At 39.3% G+C, this 18,740-nt stretch overlaps 1 protein-coding gene across 1 annotated transcript in view; it reads left to right on the top strand.

Annotated features, from left to right (window-relative positions):
* Positions 1 to 1,191: 1,191 nt before the first annotated feature.
* LOC142345595 (uncharacterized) overlaps positions 1,192 to 18,740 on the top strand; it is a 66,001-nt gene continuing 48,452 nt past the window's right edge. The window contains exons 1-6 of the mRNA XM_075397724.1: positions 1,192 to 1,562; positions 1,800 to 2,092; positions 4,179 to 4,352; positions 5,797 to 6,027; positions 14,224 to 14,406; positions 14,949 to 15,211. Coding sequence (XP_075253839.1) covers positions 1,298 to 1,562; positions 1,800 to 2,092; positions 4,179 to 4,352; positions 5,797 to 6,027; positions 14,224 to 14,406; positions 14,949 to 15,211 — 1,409 coding nt within the window. The 5' untranslated portion in view covers positions 1,192 to 1,297. The remainder of the gene's footprint in view (positions 1,563 to 1,799; positions 2,093 to 4,178; positions 4,353 to 5,796; positions 6,028 to 14,223; positions 14,407 to 14,948; positions 15,212 to 18,740) is intronic.

The following is an 18,740-nucleotide window of genomic DNA, read 5'->3' as shown; positions in this document are numbered from 1 at the left end:
GGAATAAAGGTAAGCAGCCAAAAACTCAGTGCAGCCCTCCCTCCTCCACGACGGCGCTAATCGAAGTCTCGCTTTTTTTAAATTAAAATTCCCTCGTATATAATCATAATTTTTTTCTTGATATCAATTGTTTTTCTTTTTATTTTGTGAAAAATACAGTGAAGTAATTAGTTTGTTTCATTAAGATGCAGGCTGCTCTCGTTTTAAGATCTGTTTCGTGTCCATTCACGGTTGACATTATACGTCTTTGTTTAGACAGAAGATTTTTTTATATACTTTAATGAAATCAGTGTCATCAACTAAAGGGAATATCAAGAACAGAGGCTTCCGCAATAGGAAACAGAGTAACAACAAAATTGATTAGAATTTTAACAAGAATCTTAAAAAAAACTAGGGGGCTACTTAAAAATAGGGGAAAAAACTTTTTCAACAAATGAAAACAATTAAAACAACTGAGGCTACCAGAACAGCTTTAAAGCGATAAAAACTATTCCGTCTGGAGAACCCATTGACTATGTAAACTGTTATTGGTGATTTTCACTGTTTCAAAAGTCATTACGATCTCCATTGTTTAGTTTCAGAGTTTTTAAAAAACGCAACAGTTTTGGCCTCATTCCTGCTAATAAAATGTATAAATTTTTGTCATCATTATATATTAGAAATCTGCAATTGGTACTCAAGTGTTTAAATAAAAACATTGTAAATTGGTAAACATAAATATTTATTTGACTTTACGATGTCTGTATGTCTCACTCCCTTAGCTGGTTACTAACTGAGTCAGACCTGATATAACGATAGTATATTTTCGTCGCTTCACTCCGCTCCTCGTTTAGATTAAGATATAAGTTAGATATTAGGATTGGGGCCGTGCACTGTCTACTGATGCTCAGAATAGACGAGCTCTAGAATAGAGACGCACAACTTTAATTAGTCAGGTAAGCCTGTAGATATTAGTAATAATATTTCTTGAGACGCCATAAGACCATCTTTAGATTACATAAAAGGTAATCTATAGGTCTTAACCGTTCTAAGCTATATGGCATGGAATCCGGAGGGAGCTATGAAATAGGCGTCCGCGACTATGGTTTAGAGGCTGTTTCCGCAAAATGACGTGATGTCGCTCTAATTACACTTAAATTTGGCGTGGCATCATGACAGTCTGGTTTATTAATAATTTTTGATTTCAGATTTGGTTGCTTTTAATCAGTGATTTCGTGGAATGTTAATTGTATAAGTGCATACGTTCTGTGACACTGTTTTCTTATCAGTCATAAAAGCAACATCAAATGTTACCAAAATGTCATCCAAAACAGGTGCCAAAAGCAGCGAATCTAGCAATGATAAAGCCCTGGCTACTACCGGACCGCCTTCAAGTCCAGCGCACAGAGCTGGCTCTTCTAACATGAACGCAACTGAATTTGGTCAAAGTACGATGGCTACAAATGTAAACAGTGAAATTAGCACCGGAGTGCCATTGACGAAAACGATGACAATATCGCCATATATGGACTTCAGACCTGACACTACGACAGGTGATGATGACTATCTACGAGAGACTCGAGGTTAGTGGTTTTGAGATATTGAGACAGAATTTTGAAATTCTTTGCAGAGTCACGAAACCTTGCTTAGGAGCAACTTGCAATTTGAAGACGCCAAAAGTTCGTGGCATTTTTACTTCTGGTGTTGTATAAAGGAACTTCTAGAATTGCAAATTTAAGCTCTGTAGGCTTAAAGCAGTTTCCAGCTCCAAGATTTCAGAAGTTTATAAATAACCTGAAACATTGATTGTCTGTGTTTAGAAAAAGCGCTCGAAAGCTACGAGCAACTTCGCCAGACACTCGATAGCTCGGGTGGTATGGCAGCCCAAATAGCCCAGGCCAATAAAGAGAAATCAAAACATCCCACAGACTCAACAGTTGACCTCCCTGACGTCCCCAAGGGCACTGAAGGTTCTTCTGCCAGTGGAGGGGCAAGTGTTGTAACGGGGGGATATCGTGGAGCAAGTGACAATTTGAGGAAGATGCTGAAGTCTCATGGGATTACAGTGTCGTCAGTTGATGAAATGCTTTCACCCTCTGAGCAGCCGTCTCAGGTTACTTAAAAAGTGAAATCTTGACAGATTTCTTTCCTGGAATGTCTTTTTTCCAAGGAAAAACCCTTTTTAATTGCGCTCAAACAAAGTGTAGCAATTATATTAATCCTGTTGTTCTTCGCGGTTGTTCATACTACAGACTTTTCTGCTAATAATTTTTTGATCATTTAACTTTTCATCATCAGAAGGGGGATAAACAGGCTATGAGGACATAGTCATGGTGCGACTGGCTGTTTGTTGGTGGTGTCTTGCTTTTGAGTTGACCTTACACATTTATTGTACCTAACCGCATTCTTGATGCCATATTCATTATTAATTGTTTGAATAGCCCAATTGAAGATAAATAAGTAACTTAAAAAAATAGTTTTCATTAGCCATTTGTGTGGCGAAATTGGACAAGATTCCTTTCTGCTACAATGTCCCCCGCGATAATTTACTCCTTCATTGCACGAATTGGATTTTCAATGGTGAAGACCCGGTTTTGAAGTAGTTTTCTTTTCCTCGTTAACAAAATATTTATCTTCATTGCCATCTGTCTCATAGTAATGTTTGTTTAATTTCTCTGGAACCAAATTCGAAGCAACTATTGCAGTCGTGTATGTCTGTCTTCCGGTTTTCATGCATTTTTTGCTTGATCTTTTCGATTGACGATTACTTTCTTGGCTTTGAGATTTGCGAGGTCTAAGTTGCTCCTAAATCACGATTTTAAGCAACTGAGCGCAATTGGCGACAGTTTACTACTAAAAGTCAAATGAAATATTATCGCTATTGGTTTCAGTTTTTCCGTTTTAAATCTTATTAGTTCTATATAATAATCGGATCTATTCTGTTTTGCTCCCCCAGCGTTTTTTACGCCCTCCAGTTACAAATTATCTGTTATATAGCACGTTACTATGTAAAATAGCAGGGGTGCCTGGGGGGGGGGGGGGGGGGGCATAAAAATGATCAACCCACTAAGCCTGGGGGCCGAAACAATAGATCCTAATAATCTATAGTATAGTGAGTGTTTAGCATTTGAGCTTTATAATGAGCGCTTTAACCCCGCCCCCTCCCTGAAAGGGACCACAATTATGGAATCGAGCCCTCGCCAGTCGTTAGAGAGCAATTCGTCCTCTATTAGCCATATATTGGTTGTTATAACATGCATTGCCTTCTAGAAGCATTTTATTCATTATTTGTGATTTCGAAAGCTTTTTGGTTAAAATGATCTGATGGCCCGCTTCCTAATTTGAAGAATGAGTTTCTGGTCGTTTTGGTAGTTCTGTCCGTTTTGTTTTTGTTTAAAAAATGTTCTATTTTTGATTGAGTTTTGCATCCGTTTATTTTTCTTGATCTCAATTGCTAACTCGCTCAATTTTAAGCATCTCTATTCATTTGGTGTTAGCAAAACTACCAAAAGTCAAATGACAAGTGCACAGAAGTTGGTTTCATGTTTAAGTGCTCTTGAATCAATTATTGTGACTATAAGGGTCTCTTTTAACGCTAAATTTTCGCCTAACCGGTTTTGCTCTATCGTTCCGGAACATTCTGTGACTTCGGAAGTGATATTTTTACGCTTCATTTCTTCATGTTGAGTAATTTCAATTGCTCTCATTCCGAAATAAAGTTTGTTTATAATATAAAAGTGATTATTAGCGGTTAAATCTCAAAGCCGTTGTAGCGTAGTGGTTAGAAGGCTTACTGCTATCGTGGAGGTTTCGGGTTGGAAGGCGTATGGGGTCCGAGTTTATGCACCCATAAAATAATTATTAGGCTACACCCCTAAAAAAGATTGCCCCTCGCCTGTCGTTTGAGAGCAATTCATCAGACGTTAATTGGTTTTTGTTTCCTTTTTAAATCCTTGCGGTTGTTTTTAATAAGCTCTAGTGATATCATTCGAAGCCGTGTGCGGAAATTACGCCCTCCCCAGCTTCAGCAAGCTACAACTGTATAGCTAAAAATGGCGAAACTAGGAAGTACAATTAATGCATTTCACGATGAAAGGAAGACGGAGCGGTTACCTGTAATTATGTTCTCGGGGGGAAAAGAGCAGGAAAGCTATAGTGTTTGATAATTTAACCCGAAAAATCTCAGAATTCTTTTCCAGGGCGAAGCATACCAACGTGCACATAACATTTTTACCTCTACGCCTGCTAACTTGGCAGAGATAGACAAGCGACTGAAGGGAGAGGAGGTGGTGACGAAAGAGTACTTAGATGATATACTAGACAGGATGAACAGTGATATCAGAAACTTAGAGAACGAAAATAAAGCACTCAAGGTAAAAATTTAACTATCCAATAGCTTGACTATCCAATAATTGATCAAAAATGACTGAAATCTACGACACACGACAAAAAAATTACGTACGCTTGCGAGTTAGACCTTGTTAGAAATTAATAAAAGTTTTATTGCTCTGTGGGCTATCAGCCTCATTTCAATCCATTAATATCTTGATAATAGTATAATAAAAACATCTTTTAAAGTATTTGCTTTTTTTTCTTCTTTTTTCTTGGGCGTTCTCTTTTGAGAGAAAACAACAATTTTTTAGTACTAATATTGCTTACATTCTCAAAGATCTGTTTAGGAATTCCAAATGAAGGTAATATCTATCCCTTTATTATTTCTCTGTATCACATTGACGCGTTTGCAAGCAACCCTATAGTCTTAAATTAATCAGTGCGTAGTATCTACAATGTTCATCAGCCAACGCTCATATGGTATCTTACTAACCATAAAACGGACCACAATTGTTTCCCATAAATTATCAGCTTCTCCATAAAAAGGAGAAAAAATGAAAACTTACTCATAAAATGAGCCAAATATGGAAACTTACGAATCATAGCAAGATCATAGAACGAAAACATTTTATGAATTTTAGGGACCATATATGTTCCGTTTTATGGTTAGTAATGAACCATATATGGTTTTTATGGTAAGTAAAGAACCATATATGGTTTTTTATGGTAATTAAGGAACCATATATGGTTTTTTATGGCAAGTAAGGTGGGTCGACCAGGGCAAATTTGCGAAAATGATCAAGAAGGGAATGAGCAGATATTACGAACGAGCCACAAAATGTTATCAATTAACTTTTCAAGTTGAAACGGCATTTGAGAATGTTTTATGGTACTTTCGGTAACATCTCGTTTGTGTTTACCCTTACGCTAATTTGAAGATAATGGCAATTTCCGGACCTCTGTTTTGATTCTGAAGTAGAAAGTGGCTTAATCGTTAACACTGCAGTTTTTTGCACTTTAGCACAAATTAGAAACTGGTTGTAATATTGAAGTATCATTTGCCAATTAAAAATGATTTACGAGGTTCGGCATTTCATTTCCTCAGTTTTGAATAAATCTTGGGTTTTTCCCATTTTAGCCCCCCATGAAAATATGGCCCCCATTATGGTATATTTACCGTGATTGGGGGGGGGGGGGGGGCTCTAGGTTATCTGACCACTAATCTGGGGGGCTATAATGCGAAAGAGCCGAAATCTTAGGAGATATCTCTCACTCCACCGGGAAATTGTGTAGAAAATTTGCTGAAAAGTGGCTCGTATGTCGGGATTTTTGGTATTCTTTTCCCAAGTTTCCCGCCACAAAAATTCGCAACAAAATTAGCTAAAGAGTATTGAGAATTTGCCACTTGCAACGAAAAAGGACAAATTTGGTGATATTGCAGAAAGAATTAGCGTCTTGTTACAGAAACGACTGCTCGTTTTTTAGAGTGAAAAATGGCTGTCGAAACACGCGCAAGAGTTGCTCGAGTCTGATGGGCCTAGAGTAACAACGGGAGCAGCGCCAGTAGCAAGCAATACTCCTAGCAATAGAGGTAGGGCGTCTACGAGGCAACAAGGCTACAACCGACAACAGCAGCAGCAACCATCTTCGAATGTCTTCCGACCCATGAGATCACAAAGTCCAGCAAGTGCGTCAGTAATGGAGCGACAGCGTAGGGTAAGAATTTATCGCTATTTAGAATAAAATTTCTGTCTTCAATTCGTGCCTGTGTGCATTTCTACGGGAGATTTAACACCTGTTAAGTCTGTAGTTGCTGCAGACTACTGCAAGCGGATCTACTTAGCCAGAAGTTCTGTAACGGCTGCTCTCCTTGTGTTTCACAAAGAAAGTTTTACACCGCCCAGTTCGTTCTGAGTGGTTACAAAATCTGTCCGGATACTTCGTTTATGCAGTTTGCTTTTGTAACTGTATATCCGTTCTGCTGTACTTACCGTTGCATTAACTATTTTAGTTCGTAACTATTCGCTGATCTTCGTTTTTTCAACTATCAATTTGAACTGGATTGCTACAGATCACACAATACGGGATCTCTTTATGTATACCACTTCAATCCGATAGAAAAAACAAATCGAAGACAAAGATATATGTCTAAGACCTGTTTGTCCAAAAATATTTAAATTTAAACTTAAGTCGGCTTTTGCTGTTTGTACTCACAAGCTGAGAATACCAGAAGTTGGGGTTGTAACAGTTGAATTTCAGCTCCAATAATTCGTAAATACAAGACACAGTAACAGAATTTACTGCTCAAGAATAATATTTTGAATACAAGACACAGTAACAATTTACTGCTCAGGAATATTTTTAGACACAGTAACACGTTATTTACTGCTCAAGACAATTTGTTTTTGCAATATTTTGCTGAGTTATACTTTAAGCCGTTTTCTGCGGCTGCTACGTTGAGTTCTGTGTGTTGCTTTTTGTTATTTCCCCCTTTTCTCTTTTTTCTCACGTGACAAACTGTAACTAGAACTAGAACTATAACTATTAAATGACTAGGACAACAGAAAGTTTTTTGTTTCTATTTTCCCGCCTACGCAAGGTTAGCGAGCTCAGCTCCAACATCGCCGGCCCTGTTTTCCTTCGTGAAAACATCTTCGTCCATTGATAGCACTGGAGCGAGCTTCACTACTGGTCTCTTGTAGTGTCCATCTTTCGTTCGGATTGTAGCTGATCGAATCACTCCGTCGGAACCTTCAAATGTTTCGGTTACTCGACCCAGATCGTAATATCCACGTTTGTCACTGTCTTCCACTAACCACACAAGATCACCATGCTGAAGACTTCTGTCCGTTGTGGTCTGCCATTTCTTTCGACTATTCAACGTTGTCAAGTACTCTTTGCGGAATCTGTCCCAGATGAGGTCTGCATAAGCTTGTGTTTGTCGGAAGAGCTTTCTATGATCAACAAATTGCTCTGCACCTGATAGATACGGTAAACAAAATTTCTTGTTGCCAAGTAGGAAATGGTTTGGAGTAATAGCTTCTAAATCCGTAGCATCAGAACTGACCTGTGTCAGCGGTCTAGCATTCAGCGTCTGTTCAACAAGACACATCGTGGTTGACGGAACATCTTCCGTGACTGATCGATTACCCAGCACTGCATACATTGCCTTCTTGCATTTCCTAACCAGTCTTTCCCACACTCCTCCAAAGTGTGGTGCTGCAGGTGGGTTGAACTTCCATCTGATACCTTGTTGAATCAGATGTTCTTCAATTCGCACCTTGTTCCATGCTGCTATATACTCTGCCAGTTCTCTTTCAGCTCCAACGAAGTTTGTCCCGTTATCGCTAATCATTTTGACCGGTTTGCCTCTTGGTGCAATGAATCGCATAATTGCGTTCAGACAGCAATCAGTGTCTAGTTTTGGTACAATCTGTATATGTACCGCACGTACAGTAAAGCATGTGAATAGACAGCACCAACGCTTTTCGTTTCTTCGACCAATCTTTACTGTGAATGGTCCGAAATAGTCTACGCCTACATTCGAAAATACTGTTGATGCGACTAATCGCTCTTCAGGTAGATCTGCCATTACTGGTGCCTTTGTTTGGGCTCTTCCTTTTCGACATCTAATGCATTTGATTTTGATCGATCTCAAAGCATTTCTTATGCCTAGGATCCAGAATTTCTGCTGAACTATGTTTCTGACATGTTCAGTACCTTCGTGATGATTATTCTTATGTTCATTTTGCAAGAATAATTCAACTACATGGTGCTTCCAATGTAACAGTATTGGATGCTTCGTTTCGAAGCTCAATTGACTTTTACCTATTCTGCCTTGGGCACGAATAAGTCCTTTGTGGTCTATGAATGGTGAAAACTGGAGGATTTTGCTGTTTTTTGGAATTTCCTTTCCAGCCTTGAGAGATTTCATCTCTTCAGCAAACTGTTCTTGCTGCAGTAGTCTGAAGATGCTTGCTTGTGCACCCTCTCTTTCTTCAACACTTAGTGTTTTGGTTGCCGGTTTGTTTTTTAAATACACGCTGTACGTATGCCATTGTATTTACTAGTCGATTGAAGTTGCTGAATCGTCCCCACTGAATCATCGGCTTCTCTTCAACTTTTGCTGAGAAGACCATTTCGTCGTTTTGTTCGTCTGAAGCTAATGTTAAATTCACCTGTTCAGGCCATTCGTTTTCTCGTTGCTTCAACCAGGCCGGCCCAGTGAGCCATTCGCTTCTCTTAAATTCGTCAACATTGATCGCTCGTGTCCCGATGTCAGCTGGATTGTTCATACCACTCACATGATTCCACTGTGAAACATTAGTTGTATCCAAAATCTCAGCCACTCTGTTTGCAACAAACACCTGTTGCTTACGGTGGGAGCTATGAATCCATTGCAGAACAGTAGTGGAGTCTGACAAAAAGTTGCAACTGTGAATCTTCGTTTCGTGTTCTTTCACTATCTGTTCTTCAAGTCTCACCGCCATCACTGCTGCTTGTAGTTCCAAGCGTGGTATGGAAAGGTGTCGCATCGGTGCAACTCTGCACTTTCCGATTTCAAATGCTAAGTCTGCTGAGTATTCTTTGGGCTTTGAACGTAGGTATGCCACTGCGCACATTGTGTCTTCAGATGCGTCGGCAAACACATGAAGTTCCCATTTGTCCTTGGCTGTGCTGAAGTATCTTCTATCAATGCTGGTTTCTGCTACTTCTGGGAGCTGGTCTTTCCAATTCAGAAACTCCTCTTCTTCGTTAGGTTCCACTGACTTGTCCCAATGTTGTCCATTTTTTGTCCAGATGCTCTTCAGGAGTCGTCTCATATGAACACTGAATGGTGCAAACAGTCCAAGAGGATCAAACACCGAAGAAACTAGAGATAAGATCTTCCTTTGGGTGATTGGGGTCTCAACTTCTTTGCTTGTACCTCTACAAACCTGTAGATTATCATCGATAATCGTCCACTGAAGCCCAAGCACGGATGAAACTTCCTTGCCGGGTTCTACTTCAACCTGCTTTGCGTTGCTGATTGATCTTAAGTCCTCTGGGATTGCATTGGTTACCGCTTCGCTGTTGGTGATCCACTTCTTCAGTTCAAATCCATGTTTTGAGAGAAGAGGTTGCAGTTGTTTGGAAACCTTGATTGCTTCTTCAGGTGTTTCGACCGACTTGATGAAATCATCCATGTAGAAGTTGTTTTGGATTGCTTTTGCTGCAATTGGGAACTCGTCCTCGTTATCGATCGCTACTCGCTTCAAAGCGTAGTTGGCTCATGTTGGTGAACTCTTTGCTCCGAAAACATGACGTCGATACTCGTAAATTTGCACAGGTTCGTTCATTGTTGGTCGCCACAGGAATCTCAAGCAGCTTTTATCCCGTTCAGGAACTTGCACTTGCAGAAACATTGATTCAATATCTGCGGTTAGGGCTACTGGTCCTTCTCGAAATCTGAATATTGTTCCAATCAATCCGTGTAGTAGATCGGGTCCGGCTAACAATTTGTCATTTAGGCATATATCCTTGTATTTTGCTGCAGCGTTGCAAACACGGCGAACTTTACCCGGTTTGTTGGGGTTTAGTACTGGATGGTGTGGCGAATACCATTCCTTCCCGAAAGTGCCTTTGACTTCCAATTTACCAAGGATCTTCACAAATCCCTTTTCAACGTCTGTATCAATTGACTGGTGATACAATTCTTTTAAATTTGGGTCTCGTTGGAATCTTCGTTCCAGTGAGTAGAGCTGACCAAGGGCTGAGCCGTAGTTGTTTGGAAGATTGGGTTCCGGTTGACTCCAGAGCATGCCCACTTCGTACCGCTCGCCTGTAAACTTTGTCGTGCTCTCTAGAAACTTCTGAGCTTGCTGCTCTTTCTTTGATTGACTTACAACATTTATTTTGGAAGCATAGGTTTCTATGTCCCACCATGATTGGATATTTTCTGCCACTTTCACATCTTCTGTGAAGGCAAAATGACAAACATTTTGACTTTTCTTGCCTGTCATGGGACCACTGACTACCCATCCTAATTCTGTTAAGACGGCGAAAGGCTCACTTCGTGTTCCAATCTTATAGTCCAATGGACGTTCAATTTCGTAGGCATCTTGTCCAAGTATGATGCCTACTTCCAGCAGGTTGAATGTTCTGTTAGTGAGAATATTCAGGTGTCTGAATTTGCTCTTCAGTTCCTTGTAATCATATGTTGTGTCTCCCAACGAGATTGATGGGTGTACAAACGCTTCAATTGAATGCACTTTTGAATGTAGTCCCTTTATTGTGATAGAAACCTTCTCTGTCCTCAAATCTTGCGTCCCATGTATGCCAGTTATGTTCAAGGTAACGTCCGTGCCTTTGGCTTGTAGTTGACCCTTAACACTTTGATCGATGAATGATACTGTTGACCCACTATCGAGGAAAGCGTAGGTAGTCAACCTGTTACCACCGCTCTGAACCGATACCGGAGCTATTTGAAGAAAACTAGTAACTTTATTACTCTGGTTGATCGTTGCTGCGCTTACATTAACTGCGTGACTACCCTCGTCCATTTGGTTTTCTGAGTGTAGCAGTCTGTTGTGCTTTTTGGTACATCCATTTATACCGCACGGGTGGACTTTACAATCTTTGATTACATGCCCTTTCCCCAGACATCCATAACATAAACGTTCCTTTCTCACTGCCGTATAGCGATCGGTGACATTCATATTCTTAAATATTGGACAGATCCATATTTTATGAGTGCCATCCGCTATTGGACAGTGGTTGTTTTGCGTCTGCTTGGTTTCTTGCAGATTTGAACTTGCACTGATGTTCGATGTCTTCGAGAATCGTTTTTCTCTATTTGTGTTGCGTCGGTCTTCTTCTTTTTGTTCCCCTTTAAACGATGAAAACCCTTCATGCACGAATGCCATTCGTGATAGCCATTTTTCAAACAAGATTAGATCAGGCCAGTCCTCGTCTTTGTCATCGACGTAGAACCACCATTTTTCTTTAAGAACTTGAGGTAGCTTATCAACTGCCATGTACAATGTCGAACTTGATTGCAAATCACCAATATGTTTGTACTCTTTGAGCACGTTCACGAAGTTAGATACAATAACAGAAAAATTAATCAGGCTGGTTGAATCATGAGGTTTCACTTGATTAGCTTTTTGTAGGCTCTCGAGCTGCGCATCTATAATTACATGCGGTCTTCCAAATTTTCTTTCTAAAATGTTCCAGGCAGCACTATAAAACTGTCCAGAATAGCCCATTCCCGAGATTGCAGATTTTGCTTTGCCTGTTAGCAGAGTCTTCAAATGGCTCATTTTCTCTGAGTCGGGAATCATGCGTTTATCTACTGTTGCTATGAACATGCTAGACCACTCAGGCCACTCCAGTGGGTTTCCGTCAAAGTTTTCCAACCTCAATTTTGGTAAACTACTGCTTGAATGTCCAGTGTTGTAGTGCCTTCCAGCTATCGGCGATATATCCCGCTCTTCAGCACTTACTGAGCGTTCACGAGAGTTTGGGTACCATGGGTAAAGCCTATGCTTATTTCGTTCAGGTCTGACGTCGAAGCGAGCTCTTGGTCGAATTGGTGTTTGCGTGTCGTTCTTCGATTTCGCCCACTCCGAGACATCTCTCCCTTTTGGGGTCCAATTGAAAGGTGACTTGTCACGCGCCTTAGTCGATTGAGAACGTAAGTCATCTTTCTCCAATGCTGTTCTTTGCAATTGGCGCTCTAGGTCTCGCTCCTTTTGCCGAAGCTGATGTTGCATCTCTAGTTCTTTCATTTCCATTTCTAGCTCCAACTTCTTTCGATCAAATTGGGCTCGTTCGATTTGCAACTTTCTTTCGAATTCAATTTCAAATTCCTTTATTCGTTCTTCAACCAGACGTTTCACTGAAGATGTTTCCGAAACGTTTTCTGTATCCTGGTTGATTGTCTGCACGATTCGTGTAACCGTATTCGTCGTTGCATAGCTTGTGCTATCATGGTTTTGGTTAAACTCTGTAATTCCAACGTTTTGTTCTAACTGATGCACATTATTCGCAGGCGGTTGCTCTTCCTTGGCATGAATAGTTGACTGGCTTTGCTGGCTTGACATGTTTGTCTCTCCGTGGATATACGGTAACCACTCTGCGTTCAAGTATTGAAAGTATTTTTCTGTCTCAAGTTTGCGTTTTCAAGAAATATCTGGGTCTCGGAGAGTCTCAGCTTTCTTATTCACGAGTTTTTGAACGCTGTCGTCCAATTGCAGTATCTGCTGATAAAGAGTCTTGAGCTTGCTTGGTCGATCTCGATTCTTAATGAGCTCAAAACCTTCTTCCTGCTTCTCAATCCAGTTGTTTCGCAAGTTGTTGATCTGTCGATCCAAAATGCTTTGACTCTGTGACGGAGTCACTTCTTGTGTACTTCGGTACTGCAGCTTGAATCTCTACAGCTCCTTTGTCTGTTTGCTTTAATTGAGTTATGCTTTTCAACGTTCCTATCTGCTTCGCCTAATTGGCTTTGCGTTGTTGAATTGCTTGTTGAGTTTTGTTCTCGTTCGTCGATGACTTCGTCACTTCGACTGTTGGGTTGGACAGCAGTTTATTCCACTTTACGGGTCGGCGGACCAAATGTAACGGCTGCTCTTCTTGTGTTTCACAAAGAAAGTTTTACACCGCCCAGTTCGTTCTGAGCGGTTACAAAATCTGTCCGGATACTTCGTTTATGCAGTTTGCTTTTGTAACTGTATATCCGTTCTGCTGTACTTACCGTTGCATTAAATATTTTAGTTCGTAACTATTCGCTGATCTTAGTTTTTTCAACTATCAGTTTGAACTGGATTGCTACAGATCACACAATACGGGATCTCTTTGTGTATACCAGTTCAATCCGATAGAAAAAACAAATCGAAGACAAAGATATATGTCTAAGACCTGTTTGTGCAAAAATATTTAAATTTAAACTTAAGTCGGCTTTTGCTGTTTGTACTCACAATCTGAGAATACCAGAAGTTGGGGTTGTAACAGTTGAATTTCAGCTCCAATAATTCGTAAATACAAGACACAGTAACAGAATTTACTGCTCAAGAATAATATTTTGAATACAAGACACAGTAACAATTTACTGCTCAGGAATATTTTTAGTTCGACAAAGTAACACGTTATTTACTGCTCAATACAATTTGTTTTTGCAATATTTTGCTGAGTTATACTTTAAGCCGTTTTCTGCGGCTGCTACGTTGAGTTCTTTGTGTTGATTTTCGTTATTTCCCCCTTTTCTCTTTTTTCTCACTTGACAAACTGTAACTAGAACTAGAACTACAACTATTAAGTGACTAGGACAACAGAAAGTTTTTTGTTTCTATTTTCCCGCCTACGCAAGCTTAGTGAGCTCAGCTCCAACAAGTTCACTTTTATTGACTTTCGCGTTTCGACATGCGCGTTTCGTGTTTTAGCATGGTTATGTGACTCTGCAGAAGTCACTTCGATATTCTGAAATAATATCTCGAACCGCGATAATATCTCGAGTCGTGGTTCTCGATAAACGCCAGAAGTTCTCAGTGACTTCAAGCAGACTTCATTTAGTCACGTAACCATTACTTCGCTCTCTTCAGCTATTTGAATTTAAGTCCTGAGAAACTGGATAAACTGTGAAGCGCGAGGGCATCAGATCTCTTTATAGCTCTCTTCAGAGCCGTTGTAGGCTCTAAGTGTACGGATCATCGACCTCCTGAAGATGCACAACTTCCTGGTTTGAAGGAAATTTGGGTTTTTGTATGTTTGGACGCCCCCTTCCTCCATTATTTGCCGTCCAACCCCTCCCCCTCTTATCCAGTAGGGGCTGGCTTCAGTCAGCTAAAACAAAAGCGGACCCCTCGCCTGGCGTCCGAGAGAGTCGTGCGACGGTAGTCGGTTTGTTTATCAAAATTTCTTTGATTGTTTCAGTCTCAATCAGCTGAGGGCATGCTGTCAGGACAACAGCATAATTTGAGAACAAGACCTCCCATTGGCACTGGTGCATTGAATGTGTCGCACATGAGTGATCAAGAAATTATCAGGCACAGCATGGACAGAGGGTTGTTAGATGCAGTTGATGGAAAAACTGTGAAAAGACTGCAATCAGAGATAGTTAGTGGTGTTTAATTTGATCTGGTTATAATTTAGTCTTATGATTTGATTTGTTTCCATTTTCACTGTCGCCTCCCTCCCCCCTTCAACAACTTCCGTTCTAATTAAGTACCATTTCGTGAGAGTCAATAATGCTGTACTGATAATGGTTTGTATAAGCTATTAAAAGGTTGATCTGGCTAATACAATTTCAATATTACTATCTCAAGATATCAGCTATATATGTTCATATTGTACCTTTTGCGAGTTATAGGTGAGGTTTTAGTCACATAGTATCGAAATACATATTATGCTGAGCTCGCTGTTTTTTTGAAAAGATGACGGAAGGTTTTCATTCCGTAGTCGAACTTCTCCGGGTATGTGAACCTGTAGAGTTTTGCAAGAATGTTGCAGCACCCGTTATCAAACTGCTTAGTCGTGGAATATTGTGCATAATTCTGGCATCATAACCGCTTTTTCTGAAGAAACTAAAACTAAGCAGTTTCATGCACGGTCATGTAAGATAGCGGAAGAACTGGACTACCGTATTTTTGTTTAAATAGAGTTCGGTGAAAGCAATGTACGAGGCCAAAATGACAAGATATGAAGACCACATTGAGTACCTCAAACAACAGATGCAATTCAACGCAAATGCGACTCAATCCTCGCCCCCGGGAACGCAGACCCATAGTGTCACTAAGAGACACGATGGTGATCAAGGGTTCGTTCAAGATGCAGGACTCTGTATCAAATGTGCCAAACGTGAAGCAGTCATTTCTACAACACATGGAGGCATTTACATGCAGAAGATTGATCACTTGGCAAAGTGAGTTTTTATAGTTGAGAAGCTTTAAGCTGAGCATAGCTGTGTTGCGGTTGTCTTGCTTTTCGTTCTTTGACGCTTATTTTTGGCTTCGACTATTTTCACACTGCAACTCAAAAGAGCAATCATGCTCATCTTTTCATGCAGCAAGGTTTTTTAGGCGTGATCTAAACTTCTCTGTTTTTCAAAATTTTATGCAATTGATCCAGCAAGGTTTTTTGTTGTTGCGTGATCTAAACTGCTCTTTTTTTCAAAATTTTATGCAATTGATCCAGCAAGATTTTTGTTGTTGCGTGATCTAAACTGCTCTTTTTTTCAAAATTTTATGCAATTGATCCAGCAAGGTTTTTTGTTGTTGCGTGATCTAAACTGCTCTTTTTTTCAAAATTTTATGCAATTGATCCAGCAAGGTTTTTGTTGTTGCGTGATCTAAACTGCTCTTTTCCCTTTTTTTATGCAATTGATCCAGCAAGGTTTTTTTGCTGTTGCGTGATCTAAACTGCTCTTCTTTTCAAAATTTTAGGCAATTGATCCAGCAAGGTTTTTTGTTGCGTGATCTAAACTGCTCTTTTCCTTTTTTTTATGCAATTGATCCAGCAAGGTTCTTTTGCTGTTGCGTGATCTAAACTGCTCTTCTTTTCAAAATATTAGGCAATTGATCCAGCAAGGCTTTTTGTTGTTGCGTGATCTAAACTGCTCTTTTTTCGCGATTTTATGCAATTGATCCAGCAAGGTTTTTTGTTGTTGCTTGATCTAAACTGCTTTTTTCGCAACTTTATGCAATTGATCCAGCAAGGTTTTCTGTTGTTGCTTGATCTAAACTGCTCTTCTTTTCACAATTTTATGCAATTGATCCAGCAAGGTTTTTTGTTGCGTGATCTAAACTGCTCTTTTCCCTTTTTTTATGCAATTGATCCAGCAAGGTTTTTTGTTGTTGCGTGATCTAAACTGCTCTTTTTTTCACAATTTTAGGCAATTGATCCAGCAAGGTTTTTTGTTGCGTGATCTAGACTGCTCTTTTCCTTTTTTTTATGCAATTGATCCAGCAAGGTTCTTTTGCTGTTGCGTGATCTAAACTGCTCTTCTTTTCAAAATATTAGGCAATTGATCCAGCAAGGCTTTTTGTTGTTGCGTGATCTAAACTGCTCTTTTTTCGCGATTTTATGCAATTGATCCAGCAAGGTTTTTTGTTGTTGCTTGATCTAAACTGCTTTTTTCGCAACTTTATGCAATTGATCCAGCAAGGTTTTCTGTTGTTGCTTGATCTAAACTGCTCTTCTTTTCACAATTTTATGCAATTGATCCAGCAAGGTTTTTTGTTGCGTGATCTAAACTGCTCTTTTCCCTTTTTTTATGCAATTGATCCAGCAAGGTTTTTTGTTGTTGCGTGATCTAAACTGCTCTTTTTTTCACAATTTTATGCAATTGATCCAGCAAGGTTTTTTGTTGCGTGATCTAAACTGCTCTTTTCCCTTTTTTTGCAATTGATCCAGCAAGGTTTTTTTGCTGTTGCGTGATCTAAACTGCTCTTCTTTTCAAAATTTTAGGCAATTGATCCAGCAAGGTTTTTTGTTGTTGCGTGATCTAAACTGCTTTTTTTTCACGATTTTATGCAATTGATCCAGCAAGGTTTTTTATTGTTGCTTGATCTAAACTGCTCTTTTCCCTTTTTTATGCAATTGATCCAGCAAGGTTTTTTTGTTGTTGCGTGATCTATGCTGCTCTTTTTTCACAATTTTATGCAATTGATCCAGCAAAGTTTTTTGTTGCGTGATCTAAACTGCTCTTTTCCCTTTTTTTGCAATTGATCCAGCAAGGTTTTTTTGCTGTTGCGTGATCTAAACTGCTCTTCTTTTCAAAATTTTAGGCAATTGATCCAGCAAGGTTTTTTGTTGTTGCGTGATCTAAACTGCTTTTTTTTCACGATTTCATGCAATTGATCCAGCAAGGTTTTTTGTTGTTGCTTGATCTAAACTGCTCTTTTCCCTTTTTTATGCAATTGATCCAGCAAGGTTTTTTGTTGTTGCGTGATCTAAACTGCTCTTTTTTACAATTTTACGCAATTGATCCAGCAAGGTTTTTGTTGTTGCGTGATCTAATCTGCTCTTTTTTTCACAATTTTATGCAATTGATCCAGCAAGGTTTTTTTTATTGTTGCGTGATCTAAACTGCTCTTTTTTCACAATTTTATGCAATTGATCCAGCAAGGTTTTTTGTTGCGTGATCTAAACTGCTATTTTCCCCTTTTTTATGCAATTGATCCAGCAAGGTTTTTTTGCTGTTGCGTGATCTAAACTGCTCTTCTTTTCAAAATTTTAGGCAATTGATCCAGCAAGGTTTTTTGTTGTTGCATGATCTAAACTGCTCTTTTTTCACGATTTTATGCAATTGACCCAGCAAGGTTTTTTGTTGTTGCTTGATCTAAACTGCTCTTTTCCCTTTTTTTATGCAATTGATCCAGCAAGGTTTTTTGTTGTTGCGTGATCTAAACTGCTCTTTTTTTCACAATTTTATGCAATTGATCCAGCAAGATTTTTTTGCTGTTGCGTGATCTAAACTGCTCTTCTTTACAAAATTTTAGGCAATTGATCCAGCAAGGTTTTTTGTTGTTGCGTGATCTAAACTGCTGTTTTTTTCACAATTTTATGCAATTGATCCAGCAAGGTTTTTTGTTGTTGCGTGATCTATACTGCTCTTTTTTCACATTTTTATGCAATTGATCCAGCAAAGTTTTTTGTTGCGTGATCTAAACTGCTCTTTTCCCTTTTTTTTTGCAATTGATCCAGCAAGGTTTTTTTGCTGTTGCGTGATCTAAACTGCTCTTCTTTTCAAAATTTTAGGCAATTGATCCAGCAAGGTTTTTTGTTGTTGCGTGATCTAAACTGCTTTTTTTTCACGATTTTATGCAATTGATCCAGCAAGGTTTTTTTGTTGTTGCTTGATCTAAACTGCTCTTTTCCCTTTTTTATGCAATTGATCCAGCAAGGTTTTTTGTTGTTGCGTGATCTAAACTGCTCTTTTTTACAATTTTATGCAATTGATCCAGCAAGGTTTTTGTTGTTGCGTGATCTAATCTGCTCTTTTTTTCACAATTATATGCAATTGATCCAGCAAGGTTTTTTTTTTGTTGTTGCGTGATCTAAACTGCTCTTTTTTCACAATTTTATGCAATTGATCCAGCAAGGCTTTTTGTTGCGTGATCTAAACTGCTCTTTTCCCTTTTTTTATGCAATTGATCCAGCAAGGTTTTTTTGCTGTTGCGTGATCTAAACTGCTCTTCTTTTCAAAATTTTAGGCAATTGATCCACAAAGGTTTTTTTTTTGCGTGATCTAAACTGATCTTTTTTCACGATTTTATGCAATTGATCCAGCAAGGCTTTTTGTTGCGTGATCTAAACTGCTCTTTTCCCTTTTTTTATGCAATTGATCCAGCAAGGTTTTTTTGTTGTTGCTTGATCTAAACTGCTCTTTTCCCTTTTTTATGCAATTGATCCAGCAAGGTTTTTTGTTGTTGCGTGATCTAAACTGCTCT

Source organism: Convolutriloba macropyga, chromosome 9 (assembly GCF_964194025.1).
Source record: "Convolutriloba macropyga chromosome 9, txConMacr16.3, whole genome shotgun sequence".
Taxonomy (NCBI): Eukaryota; Metazoa; Xenacoelomorpha; order Acoela; family Convolutidae; genus Convolutriloba; species Convolutriloba macropyga.
The sequence above is the reverse complement of the archived record's forward strand: the minus strand, read 5'-3'. Positions and strand labels throughout refer to the sequence as shown.